The sequence below is a fragment of the Anopheles gambiae genome, chromosome 2, assembly GCF_943734735.2.
Source record: "Anopheles gambiae chromosome 2, idAnoGambNW_F1_1, whole genome shotgun sequence".
NCBI lineage: Eukaryota > Metazoa > Arthropoda > Insecta > Diptera > Culicidae > Anopheles > Anopheles gambiae.
Window position 1 is genome coordinate 9,282,918 of NC_064601.1, and position 14,497 is coordinate 9,297,414.

Consider the following 14,497-nt stretch of genomic DNA (forward strand, 5'->3'; position numbering starts at 1 on the left):
TATTGTTCGCTTCTGCCTATCGAGTTTATATCATCGTTACAACTGTAACATTAAATTCACCCTTTGTTTAAATATGTTCAACTGTTTCACTTGACTGTTAGTTCTTTGATGGAAAAGTTTGTTTGCGTTACGTTTCAAAGTTACTTACGCATTGACATGCGGCCTGCATTTTTTACCGCTTGTTTAACAGTTTAGTCTTGTTCTTGATTGCCGCTAACTTGTTAGAGTTCAGTTACAAAATACCAATCATATATGAATTTATTCTACAGGTTGGTTTTTTAGCAAATCCTTGAAGTTGCGTTTGGTTTTGTTTAATGTTGAAAACTTTATTGCACACTTAGTTAACTAACATCTAGAACTATTCACACCAGCATACATCAGTTGATACTGCAAATCAATGCGCTACCAAATCTAATAATTGCACTTACAATGTAGTAAAATTTCACCAGAGATCGTCGATAGTTACGTAGCAGACACCTTAGCGCATCGTCTCACACTTTCGTAGTTTCAAAATTATGTGCCCGCTGCGATCTTTTATTTATTATCGTTATCAATTTGTTGAATTTTATCTGTATATTCTGATCATATATCAGGGTCGTATTTTCTGATTAAAATTCGTGAAAAAATGTTCACATAAGAGTCGTTGCTGCAGGAAACTTTCGAGCAAAGCCTGTTGGCTAGGATTTGTCTTCTTTTCGTTGTTGTTTTTCAATCGTTGATGTCGCGTTGTGGATATGTATTTTGGAATCTTTTTCACCTCTTTATCTCTCTTCTTTACATCTCTCTTCTGCGCTCATACTTTATCCCCTCGATACTCTGCGTGCTTTCCAACAAACTCATTCCCCACGCCATTGTACACAAACTACAAAACCAACTACAACTACTACTATTACTTCTACTACTGCTACTGCTACAATATCCAACCCTACCAATCAATCATCATCATCACTACAACAACAACAAAAAACATCAACAATATGAATCAATTATCACTACTACTACTACAACAACAACAACCGTTGCTCACAATCTTTCAGTGAAGGCCCCATTGTTTCCTCAACTTGAGAAACTTGGTAGGTTAAACACACACGTCACACAGTGACGGCGCTCATTTGCAACTCATCCTGTGCGGGTCCTGTTTTTATTTACACTACTGTTGTCCCACATCCCGTGCTAGAGCATTGTTTGTATCATTATTATAACAAAAGTACATTATTTATCAGCTGAATGTGATTTCATTTTATTTTCCATCGATCTTCCTCCTTCACCACCTTGCTGTCGTGATCTTTCAATTTCTTGTCACACTTGTTCTCAACAATCGAGCGCCGTACCGTTGTCATACTCGTAATAAATCTGTCGTCTATTCAGTCCTATCTTCTGTCTGGTATCTCTATTGTGCACTGTACTGTTGTGTGTGTTTTTTGTACTACATAAGGAGTGTGTGTGTGTATGTATCTAAACTTTTCGACGTCTAAGGGCAAACATATCGTGTCCTTCGATTTCTAATTTGTACATCCTGATTATGTAAAAATTTTTGATTTTCTAAACCGTGTCTGCATGTGCATTATTTCACTATTAAAGAATTTTTATAAAATTATTTCTTTCAATGCATGAATTTTTGCAATTATGTTTGTAGTTGTTTTTTTTTTCAACAAAAAATATGCTCATTTGACCAAAAGTGTACGATATATTAAAAAAACTGCTTTATTTTTACACCACAAAATGCTTTTATATCAATTTGACATCTATTTCAATACAAAAAGAAAAGAAAAAACAAAAACGTTCTTGAATGATTTACTACTGTTCTTCACCGGTGTTCACACGGCTGCATATTGCATGGCTTTTACTGCTTACTAACAGTGCAATTTCTACCCGCTTGTAATCGATTCATGTGTGCAAGGGAATATAATGCTCAAGTCAACATATGTGCGTATTTCACTCCTCGCTATCATTTCACGCTCTCTCGTCGCTTTCTCGCAATAGAGCTTATCCCACGACCGGCCCGAGCTTGTCCGGACCCACCGATGTACCTTCGGTTGCGCATGGGACGCAAGATCGGCAAGAACACACCGCTGCCGACGACGGTAATGTCCTACGGCAAAAACAAGCTGCGTCCCGAGTATTGGTTTAGCATTCCAAAAAATAAGTAAGTAGTGTTGTTAAGTGACAACCCGTTAAAAAGTGCTAAACCGTTACGCTTTATTCCTTTAGGGTTGATGAATTGTATCGCTTCTTGAATGCCTGGGTGCAACACCTGTATGGTGAGCTGGATGAAGCTGCCATCAAGGAACGAGGTTTTGAGCTCATCCAGATGGATACCGAATGGACGGCGAAAACTGGCAGTCCGTCGAAGGTATGCTATTATCACCATCACCTCCGCCACAGTTGGGATACTTCTTTGAACCGATCTAATATCATGCTTCTTCTTTTTGTTCTTCAGGACGGTCGTTCTGCCAGTGAAGGCGAAATCTCCGAGTATACACGTGAATCGTGGGAGGTAAGTGTTTCACGACTCAAGTAATGATATAACTATACGTAACCGAATGAAAAGAATGGTTCAGTTTGGCGAGCGAAAGAAGGCATGCAACCAGGACTTCAAACTTTACAGGATGTGCTGCCATGATTTCATTTTCTTTGGAATTTGGAAAGCTGACTAATGATTAATTTCTCGTCTTTGTCTCTCTTCGTTTGTCTTTTCCTCTTGTTTCTCATAACTTACTTAATCGTCATCCTTTTAATGCCCATCGTCGTCGATGTGGTTCCTACTAACCCGCTAACCCAACAGCTGCTAAAGGCACCGTTCGTTAAAACCTACAACATAATCAAAAGTCAAACTGGATCGAACGATTTGGACGGTTGTGAGGTTAGAATTGTTTAAACCAACTACTATTGCCAAATTTGAATTTCGAAACATCACCACAGACTATTAGATCTGCTGTACAATGTCACACAATTGCATTTTAGCTACTATACTATACTATACTGCCTGTATACAAAGAGATACTCTCCTAAACAATAATCATTTCGTATATGTACAACACGTTGCAACAAATGTTTCGTACTTGTAGTAGTAATGTTTTCGTACCACACCCTTTTCAGCGATTGATGTTTCGTACCGTATTATCTGCCCCATTTACTGTCCTCTATATATCTAAGCATTTATTTCTTTATCTTTTCTCAAAAACCAACATATTATAACTTTCATTACATTGCTAGACCGTAGAGTTGAAAGTTATAGATGATCGTGTGATAGTACTGTTATTGTGTTTTGCTCGAATTCTAGTGGCATTTTGATGTGTATAACCATCATCTGTGTTTATGTTCTTTTTTTTTAACAGTTACATAGTGTTTGTTCAATATTTTTGTTAATCAGATATTTTTAATCTACCATATCGAATGATAGATTGGTCTGATCATAAGATCGTGTATCGTTTGTATTTTGGGCGATCACATAACACTCGTATGTTGAACTTTTTTGTAAAACTATTTTTATCAGATGGCAATTGTGGCGAAATATACGAAACTGTAAACTTGATACAACGATTTTTGAGCATAGAATGATAAAAATCGTCTTCAAACAATCCATGTTTGTTATAGTTTGTTTTTGTTTCAAACAATTTATAATTTCAAATGAGGTGTTTTGAAAACATTGCTTCATAAGGAAACAGTACCAACGGAATACTTAGATTAAGTTAGCTTCCAACCACACCAGCTTTTAGAGAACGCGAGCACATTAAGTGTATGCTGCAGACTATCCTTTTAGTGTACATTTAGAAACAAAATTGCATCCTTAGTTGAATAGTATTCGTTTAATGTTTAGACAACTTTACTCTCGAAACTTTTAATCCATTAAGCAGACAGCTTATCCATTTTGTTTGCTTCTGTTGCTATCGCTTGGTTTTGTTGTGCTTGTTTTCTTTGAGAAATTATTATGAAAATTGTATCCTCCCCTCAAAAAACAGTCACATATTAGTAATTCATTGATCCGGAATTTTGGTGTTAAACGGCAGGCCGCAAGTGTAGGTTTCTGTTTGATGTCAATTTGATGTGATGTTAGCAAATGTACTCCCCTGCATATATATCTGTCTATGATTCTATGTCTATGACTGTGTGCTATCTAGAATGGTTCCAACCTAACTGTGATATCCTATCAAATGTTGTAATCAGAGACATGAATAACTCACACTTCTATGTATACATTAAGATTAATTATCGTTCGTTGGTACTTGCCCGAAAACCGCGTTACTTAATACTACAGTAATATTTCATTTCAGTATAGATGAATTATCAAGTCATTTTGAGATAATTTTAAGGTTTTCTTTTTTGTTTGCGATTACCAATTTCAACGTTCGTAAACAACAACATAAACTTTTATTTTGGCATACGGGGCATATCTCGAATCGGGGTGTATATGAAATTCATCCGATGACATAATCAGTGAGTAAGAGCGCTTGTTTGTTGATGATTGATGCCACGCACCGGCCAGTTAGTGCCAAAGGTTATCGACGCTGTTTTACACCCATGCATGGCGTATTAAATTTTTCGGATGAATTGCGTTTTAATCGGTCCTGTGGTGCTTTGGGATTACGTTCGGTCCATGATGTAATGTAACGAATTAAAGTTTTTAAAGCAAATGTTACAACTAATAGCTCGATACAGTATTGCCAATGTAAAGGTCCGATTTCGCTAAGGAGAGGAATAGTTAAGCCCAAACTTTATTTTTCCTCCAACGAGTTCTGAAATATTTGCAATGCCAATGTTCTGCAAAAACCGTCATTAGGTGCTGTCTTCTGACTGCGTTGTCCCGCCGCAACGTCAACACAGCTGTCGCGCGACGAACGCACGCACCTTACGTTTTGCCGAAAAAGTCAGCCAAAAACCTGTTTCGCGCGGCAGTGGCTCTGTAAAAGGCAAAATATTATCGAACAGAAAACAACGGTGCGCTCGTTGCGGTGCCTTAAAAAAAAGCATTCGCAAACAATTTACCGTTTCTAAAAATAGCACCGATGGAACAGGTTTTTACCACAGAACCAATCATTGTGGTCGCTCTTCTTCGTTGTTTTAAACCAACGAGACACGAACATCCTTTGGGATGGATGCCTGTTTTCGGAGGGAAAAAAGTCGAATGCTGGTCTGGTACAGACGGGAATCATTGCTTGATGTTTTTTGTGAGCTATAATTGACGATATGTGTTTCCTTTCAGGAGATACACTATAATTGTCACTTCTGAGCGGAGAAACGACCTCGATATGTATTGAAGATACGATACCTGTAAAGATGGAGGATGGCATATGTTTTTCGAAACAAAAAGCAATGTGCTGTAAAAACAAGACATACATTATGCACACACAAATCAAGCTGACTCATGTTATGGTACTAGCCATGCTTATGTGGCAACAATTGATCGTGCGTTTGTGGTGGCACACACACTTGCCTGATAGATCGTGTGCCATTCTCCAGAGCGTTAAATGTTTCCCATGGATCAGACCAGAAAAGATCACCTTCAGAAGGACGCGTGGAGGAGCTGTGCTCTGTTCGCCAGGAAGTCAGGCATCGATTTGTGCAGATCGCGTGACTCGCTCGCACGCACAGACACACATGCACTGCAAGATGCCACGTGAGCAATAAAGCATATTTCCGGTTTGCGATCGTCAGTCCTGTACCATTGCGCCCGTACCTTGGGACTGATGTTTAATGGTATCTCCTGTGCAGAATGTCAGAACCCGCTCAGGAAGCGCAAAATTCTTCTGAAAGTGCATTCTTCGCCAGTACATATTTCCCTTCTGCCCAGACGACGCATGTTCTGAAATGTCACATTTGCCCTCGCCACTAAACAGTTTTGCTTCAAGTGCTTTTGTTTCCTAGAATTCTTACTTTTCGCCCTTCTTTTGGTTCCTGGGTTTTCGCGATTTACCAGCTTCCGCTATACCGGACCGCTAAATATGGCTATCACAAGAATGGTGAATGTTTCTGCGGTACAATAAATCGAAAAGCAGCTATAGCGTGTGTAGCGGCGTACAGATATGTGCACAGACACACACGGTTCGAAAGTTATCATCCTTGATTGGTGTGCGAAGCTAAAGTTCCTCGATGTTACAATCGCTTCCTACCAAAGGCTTCTTCTGTCCTTCGGGGCTACTATCCTGATCATCACAGACACAGACGCTGTAATGGAATCGGACTGCCGTTGGGACTGCTTTGAAGTAGCGCGAATCAGGCTTTCTGAGGGAGTCTGGCTGACTAATCTCTGCAAAAATTAACAGACGTTCGGTGAATTGGAGCGCAAACTCTCAGTTAATTGCAATTTTTGCTTTACAATTGCAGCGTGACGACTCGGCCTATCACACGGCTACTTGTCTGAGTCGCAATAACCGGGATGTTGTTGATGCTTTTTTTTCTACCAGGCTATTACAAGTACAAACATTCCTAGAATTTCGTCTTATCACCCAGCTGCTCAAAACAAGCATCTTTTACTGTAAACTGTAAATACACTGCAAATAAAAGTACAATTAATGGTGGTGCAAAAAAAAATCAGCGATCGTCAGCACAAACGCGCGTTATCGATCATCATAACATAGAGCAGTCATGAGTTTCCTGTTAAAATCTCGCACATCTTCCTAACCACAGCTGCCAGCTAGCTGACCAGAGCAGACGTTCTGCAAGACTGACTGTCCATGACATGGCTATACATCTTACAGCACACAAGCCTCATGTTGTAGGAAAATTCCCAAAAAGCATTAGGAAACGGAACACAAAAAAAACCGGGTCCACAACAACTAGTTACCGAAGACGGCTTGGTTGCCGCCAGACTTGTCTCCCTTTTTGCCCTGCGGTGGTTGTATTTTTCCATCGGAAATCCGTCCCACCGGATTTGGACCGTTTTGTCCACCCGAAATCACACCGGGAACAGGTATATTAGCGCGGTGGAAACCTATATCTTCCATAAGGGCTAATGCGCGGCGGCGGTGGTAGTGTTGGTAGTACTGCTTCGCCCTATTTCACCAAAACCGGTGCGCTTGGGTGAATCTATTTAAAGCATCTCTCGTGCAGAACGGTTTGTTGCTTCGCGGTGCCAACAGTCGTCAGAAGACGTCACAATATACCTTATATCGGTTGGTTGATGATCCTCTTGTTCAATGTGATCTAATTCTGCTCTCTTCGCAGGGTGAATATTACTGCGGTGGGAGAAGTTCGTCAAAAGGGAGGGAGGTAAGGTTGAGGGTGTAGGACGGTTTGTTTTTGTTTTCGCGGGCGCTCTTCTCATCAAGCTACTACTACTGATCGCGAGGGAATTTGTTGTTCGCGGAGTGTACCCTTGAACTGGGGCGGTCGTGTTGGAATTTGAGAGCGCGTACCGTTTTCGCTGTCTTTCACTGAAAAAAGGTAGTATACATGGTACGGCACTGACTGTTGGTAGTTGGTTGTACGGTGGGACGAATTCCATCCAACGCAAAATGGCCACCTGTTACTGCTCGGAGGATCCATTCGGTCAGTGGTAACAGAAACAAGAGAGAGAGAGAGAGAGTTAGGACCACTGTTTTGCAACACACGCTATCGTTTTGCGATTTTGCATGTGATTCAAACTGTTCTCTTCGCCTGCTAAACACTAAGCCTGTAAACAAACCGTACTTGGGGCCAGCAGAAAACACACACACACGCACACTCCCCTGTACTTTTGGCCTTTCGGAAGAGATGGTGCGCGGTTTGGCAGTTCGGCAGTTTACCTTGCCCCAACCATAATAGAGAGCGGGAGTGAGCAAGAGAGAGCGAGAGCGAGAGAGGGCGTCATTTGCCCAATGCAGCAGCCGGAAGAGAGTGAGCGCGCACGAGAAAGAAAGAGAGGGTGAGCGTGAATGCGTGAACCTAACTTCGATGGCCACCGACGATCGGTGATCGTACGAGGTGTGTGCGCGCGCGCGCGCACCCTCTTCACTGGCTGGCTAGTTGGCCATTTCATTCTGCCTTCATCTCCGTTGCCGATCGCGTGCAGGAGTGAACGGATTTTCTCTATCGCGGTACCAATTGTGGCATTTTTGTGGCGGTTGCACCCTGGTGTTTGGGGAACGTGGTGTGTGGTGTACGATACAACACGCCTTCCAAGTGATAAGCTTACCTACGGTACAGTAGTGCTTTACAAGTGCAAATTCGCTTTAGTCTTGTAATAAGTCATAATAGGCCACCCAATAACAGTGTGTGTCTCTCTCTTCATGGAGTGTTTTGCTAGCCGAAGAGGTGGACGTGATATTAAATTGTGCACAATCGTCAAAAATGGTTATCAAACACAAGCGTCTTTGTTAAGGATCAACTGCGCACGTCTCGGTGATGGAAAGTCGTATGAAGAATCGTTGCATTCGGGCAGTTTTGCGAATCGTTAACATCGCCAGACAGTGGTTTTTCTTGAGCTAGTGTTTTTCCCTTTCCTTTGTTGTGCTTTGAAAAAGTACGGCTCTCGTTTTTCCACAAACATCACAAGAAGAGCTACACCTTTACAACACAACAACAAACAGTGACCGTGTACGATGGTACATTGCGTACTTTCCCAAACCGTGTGTGGCCAAACAGCTGCATGAAGATTGGTAGCAGCAGCAGCAGCAGCAGCAGTAGCTGGCCTGTCTGATGAAAGTGTGGTCGTGGAAACATCCTCCTATTTTGCTGTGCTCTGCTCTCTGTCCGACGATCTGTTTTGTGCCGCAAACGGCGGTACGTAATTTCCCATCGTCAACTCCCGTTTCACATCGCGGTGATCGCGCACGTCCAAAACGGTGTAATGTACGCTGCTTTCCTAACCCAAAACCGTTTCAATTCTGCGCTCTCTGTCGCGGGAGGAGAAGAAAGGCTCTCTAGACAAGGAGCGTAACTACTCTCACCCGAGACGCGATCATCGAGATCTTGCGGATTATTGTGTCGTGCCTCTCCGTGAACTTGAAAGTAGGGCCCCGATCAGTAGTTACAGCTTGCTCGGGATGAAATGACGATCACTTTTTCGCTGTGCTGTGTAGTGTACGATCACGGGTGAAGAATTTATTTGTTGCTGCTCTGGTGCAACGTGGTGTGCAGGTGGGGTACAGTGTGTGAACAGGTGTGTGTCACCGTCGGCACATTCCATTCCCACAGGTTTATTTGTGCCTCTCGGGTGGTAAATAAGTAAAGTCTGAGTGGCTTCTCATCCAATCCCTTGCAAGCCTAGAAGGAACCCGAACACGGATCACTACTACTGTGTACTTCCTGAGCGTGTTTATTTTTGTGTGTGTGTCTGTGTTTGTGTGCCGAATTAATGCCAATTCATCCTAATCTTCTCTTCCCGGTGTGTGTCAATTTAGCCCATATATCATCTGTGCAATGATTCAGTGCCGGTGCCGCCGTACTGTGCTCCCCACAAATGCTCTCTTTATGCACGCTGCTTTATTTGCGATTTGAGCAAGCTTCCTGTGTCCGACAGGCGGGTACTGTCGACGGCATAGAAGCCAATCCCGGTGTACAATTCAGCAACACTTTGTGTAGCTCTCGCTCTCTTTAGAAGTGCTCTTCAGTGCTGTGATATCTGTGCGCATAAACTGTTCTCGCCGTATTAGTTTATTTAATCAAGTAATCAAGATTTCGTGCCAGTTCCGTCAGTTGTAAGCTGGTTCGGGGTTGTTTTTTTGGAATAGGAGTGTCGTACGTTTTTTATATCTCAAACATCATCGATCACACACGCACAGAGTGCCGTTAGCGAAAACGCTCGTTTATCTTCCGTATCCTGATCGATATTGAAACGTAAGCGCGTAAATGATGTCGAAATCGAAAATCAACAAACTGACCAAGTATCTCAAGACGAAGGTAAATCATCTTTTTTCTTATGTTATCGCATGTACAGTATATCGCCCGACTCATTATACATCATTAGGTGCTAAATCTATCGGCTTAAATAGAGAAAAAAGGACAATATTGTATCAACAGTTCAACCTATCTAACTTTATTGTGATTGTGCACGTTGGAGAGCTACGACAAAAACTCAAACGCTGCGCTCACTTAATAAAGTGATTTCTCCCTTTTCCCAACTGACCCGCACGTACACGCCCGGTGTTGTGGGTACATGGGGAGGGCAAGAAATGCTAATCATCCTAGACCTTCTACACAGCAGGTTCACAGCAGTGTTAGATGCTGCCAGCGAGTCCGCCCCTCCTGGCCCATTGCAAGAAGCAAAAACCTTTTTTTCATCATGCACTCATGTGTGCGCGTGCACCCCTTACCAGTCAGGAGCAAATTGTTATTAACCTATAGGAAGGCAGTGGATAGTTACAAAAAAAAAAGTCGACCCCAGCTTGTTTTTGTCCGTTGCGTTCTTGTTTTTTTTTGCATACTTTAAGACACACTCTCCAGCACAAACACGCGCTCACGCGCGCGCGAAATGTTGCGGTGGATGTTGTCTCATTACACGCCTGCATAAGGGGTGATCCGTTCTGAGAGCGCGATCGATCGTTTGATTCGCGGGAAGGGAGAAGTGGACGAGGCGTGGAATGAAGGAACACCACCGCCGCCGTCTAACCTTTGGCGACCCTGACCGGCTGCCCTGTCCTGACCGGTTCCACGGTGAGGAAGGAACCGCATGAACGATCATCGACCGTCGTCGTCGTCGTCGTCCGCTTACAAAGTATGGCTGCTCAGCGTTGGGTGTTCGGCACTCGTTCTCTCAGTTACCGATTCCGGTGTGTAGCACGTGTGTGGATCCTATGGTAGAGCCTTGCTTCAAAGGCTACGAAATTAGGAATGATGTTGTTCAGAATAACATCTTTCGAGGATTACGTTTGTGTCTTATTTGGTAATATGACGACTCACCGTACTAAAACTCTTGCAAACTCAGCATTCAATTTCAATATACATGTTGTAGTATGTTCTTCAGTATGCTGTACCCTTTAGGGTTGTACACGATCAGCAGTTTTTAAACGATCTTGGGCTTACCTCTAACTGCCGCGAATCTATTTTCTACGCCGCACGTGTCCCGTTGCGTCTGCCGCGGCTCAATTAATGCGTAATGCAAATTAATTTCTTTTCTAAAAGCACCACATCCTTATTTACCTATAGCACACCTCCGTGCTACCTACCGGACCTCGTACTCCGACGATCGCTAATAAAATTCAAGAAGCACTCAACAGGCCAGATCACCGCGCCAAGTGCTCATCTGCATATTCATATGTGTGCACTGTACTCGGGGCCTGCCTGTGCATTTCGATTCATTGGTTTGCTCGTCACATTTCTCGGCGAGACACGGCAGGCATCGAGAGTTGCACCGTTTGCCATGTGCCAGCTTTCGGCCGCCTTGGTGTGATGATCGTGTTAGGCTACCACTCCTTCGTCTAACGCGATCGTAAATATGGTACGGGGTGAATCGAAAAGTTTTATTGACGATCGATACCTGCTGGCAAGTGTGTTGTACCGGGTACTGGTGAGGCTATATTGGGATTACCTATAAATATGTCCTCGCTGCTCACCAGGTGCCTGTTGGATAGCATAGCAACACTTTGTTACAATCAATCGTTGCACCAATGAGCACACAGTTGCATAATCGACGATATTAACGAGTCGTTTATATCCTACCCTAAATTACTTTGGATTTCTCTGTATCTTTCTCGAATTAGTCTTAAATATTCTTACTTGTATAGTAAGCAGGAGTGTATCTTTTGGAGCGTAACTGCGAAACTGATTGTTCACAATCGGTGGCTACGGATCACCACACACATATATCGACCTTGATTGCGGAACACAGTAATGCAAAACTGCCCAAAACTGGATCATCGGCACCGAATGGTATCGACGCGAATGTGCGGTGCAAAGCAAGCAAAACAGAACATTTGTTTTCACTCACACACGCAGACAAAACACATTTGACCTTTCGAGCAAGATTGGATTGTTCGCCTTGTTCGGTATTAAATCGTGCTTCAATTGATTGGCGTCTTATTTGGCAAAATAAGAATGATTTTTCTGTTCGCTTTATCGCCAGCACGTGTTAGCTGTTACATCACGCATGCTACCCACCCGCCTATCAGTTTTGATAATATAAAATCAAATGCACACCCAACGGTTCCCGTGGTTTGAAAAGCTCTCTCGAAAGCTCCCAAAGCATTGGACGTTTTGCAAGTGCGCGCCCTTATGTCAACGACCTTGCCCGGAAGCAGCGGAGCTTTCGTTGTGCTCCGTAAGCTTTTATTGGCCTTACACACCCACCCTTATGTACATACAACTCTCCCCACTGTGTACATACATCGTGTTACATGTACTACTGGTGCAGTGGCATATGTATGCCCCTGTTTCCCCTACAACTCAGTGTTGGCACGAAACCTGTCACGAATACATGCGCAATGATGTGGCTGGAAACAGAGAAAGCAAGCAGGCGCCTACTATGTGTGTGCGTCTTCTCTCTCACTCTCACGTACGCTCTGGAAGCGACGAGTGACTGTCAAAACTGGCGCTGCCTCCCATTTTCAGTCTGCCTGGTGTCGTTGGGTAGGTGCGAGAACGGTCTCTTGTCAGCGGCGGTCGACAGTTCCCTTTTTTCGATATTCATCACAGAAAAAATGGATGCAATCAAAGCGTGTTGCACCGGTCTGTTTGACATCTGTGCCGTGTGATAATGAACATCCTGGGAAGAAATGTGTGTGTGTGTGTGGGTCCTCCTTTGCGGTGAAAAAGTGCAAGTGTTTGTTTGCGTGTTGCCGCTGCCATTAGCAATAGCAGCGTTTTGACATTTCATCTCTTCACCTGGGTGTGCTGCTGCTGCTGCAACACGACAACCGGTTCACTGGGACAACTTTTTCCTCCTCCGTCCGTAAACCGAGGCCACCGTGTACATTCACCCGTGTTCGAAAAGGGGTTTAAGCACTGCATCGTACATATCTCCCAGAGCAGGGAGCCCACCGCATCGAATATGTCACGAGACCTGTTCCGTTCGTTCCGAGCCGAATCATCGAAATCGTGTCAGCGTATTTGCTACCCTTTCCAATTCCTGCGGTGCGCGATGAAAGGAATAATCTTCTAGTGCAAAGAAAACCAAACAGGCGGCACACACAACATAGGTCAGCGATATTTTTGTGCTGCCACCCTTACCCGGTGCCGCCGCCCAGACCTGGTGTGCATATAGAATCGGTGTGTGCACCCCTTTTCGAAAATCAACAAACACAGCGAGAGCTGCTGGTGTGTAGAAAAGCCACCACATGACCACTAACAGCGGCCGTACGCATACACACTCACCGACATTGGATAGAAGTGGTTGAAGGTGTGTGCGTGTGACTTTCCTTCCTTTACACACACACACACAGCAACGCAGCGCTGTAAACATTGCGTGTGGGTGCACGTGTAGAGCTATATGTTGTGCCTTATGTACACTAAGACCACCACTACTAACGCACGCTGTTGTGCAACGTACGGTGTACACATACGACGAAACAATCCACCCCGCTCTCTCGGTGGGGGGGGAGGGTGTGCTGTCATGTGCGTAGCATAAACATAAACATCAAAACATAGCCACAGGGTGTAGCCGTGTGTGCCGGCTCGCAGCCTGGTAGACAATCCGCAAACATTATCGGCAACGTTCGGCAACAAGTGAAAGTGTTACACCTGGTGCTGGGTAAAGCATCGAATAAGAGCTGTGCTGTGAACACACGTGACAATGTGGTATTTGGTGCTTGTGGCCCTGTCGGCCACCCTGTACTTCGCCTCGAAACGCTGGGGCCGGCAGCTGTACTACCGATGGGGGCGCCTCATCCCGTTCCGGCGAGCGATCGGGAACAAATCGCGTCCGCCGACGCCACCGCTGATCGATACGTCCGTTCCTGCCCACCTGCCGGCGGGTGGTGTGTCCGGCAGCGGCGAGGAAGGTTACCCTTTGCTGGGCGGCAAAGAGGAGTTCGATGACGGTCGATTACACACGGTATGGTTTGGAAGTGTTTTGGAATTTAATGTGAATATTTTATAAGTTTTAAATGATACAACATGGATTTCTTTTCTTGTGATGACCATTTACAGGGTTTTTCAATGTTTTTTTTTTTTTTTGGTTGTTTCGCAAAAATGTTTGTTTGGTTCCAATCGATTTTAGAGTTTCCAAAAGTATGTTTTGTTTGGTTCAATTGTATTGATGTCCAATGGGACGATACCACATAATTCGTGGGAACGAACCAAACATCAATGGGAAAGGATTAATAAATCGTGAGGCAAGCTAAAAAAGTACGGAAATCAACCAATAGCTCGTGAGAACCCTATATTCTGCAATATTTTCGAAACTTCAACAAAGTTAGAGTTAGTACATTCAAAATAGTTAGTACTTAGGTCCTGCGACATCTCCTGGAACTAGGCGGATAGCTTGATCCTTGTCGTTTGCATGTCCTTGATGAAAGGAATATGTCTTGGACGTTCGTTCACCGAGACTCAACTCAACTCAGGACTTTATCGCATCGTGCGATCGTGCTTAGCAACCGTATGTCCCTATCGGAAATGCGTGCTCCAATTGATGATAACAGGCAAC

At 43.8% G+C, this 14,497-nt stretch overlaps 1 protein-coding gene across 48 annotated transcripts in view; it reads left to right on the top strand.

Annotated features, from left to right (window-relative positions):
- The window catches only part of LOC1281423 (TLD domain-containing protein 2), a 107,647-nt gene that overhangs the window by 81,386 nt on the left and 11,764 nt on the right, over nucleotides 1-14,497 (top strand). For 22 of the 48 annotated variants that reach the window (XM_061646543.1, XM_061646544.1, XM_061646545.1 and 19 more), the window contains 5 exons: nucleotides 1,038-1,073; nucleotides 1,984-2,146; nucleotides 2,212-2,353; nucleotides 2,441-2,497; nucleotides 2,786-2,863. In XM_061646543.1, the coding sequence (XP_061502527.1) occupies nucleotides 1,038-1,073; nucleotides 1,984-2,146; nucleotides 2,212-2,353; nucleotides 2,441-2,497; nucleotides 2,786-2,863 (476 nt within the window). Of the gene's footprint in view, nucleotides 1-1,037; nucleotides 1,074-1,983; nucleotides 2,147-2,211; nucleotides 2,354-2,440; nucleotides 2,498-2,785; nucleotides 2,864-6,624; nucleotides 9,080-9,320; nucleotides 9,820-12,462; nucleotides 13,907-14,497 lie in introns of those variants that run through there. The other 26 variants (XM_061646549.1, XM_061646573.1, XM_061646532.1 and 23 more) reach the window with 7 other exon arrangements.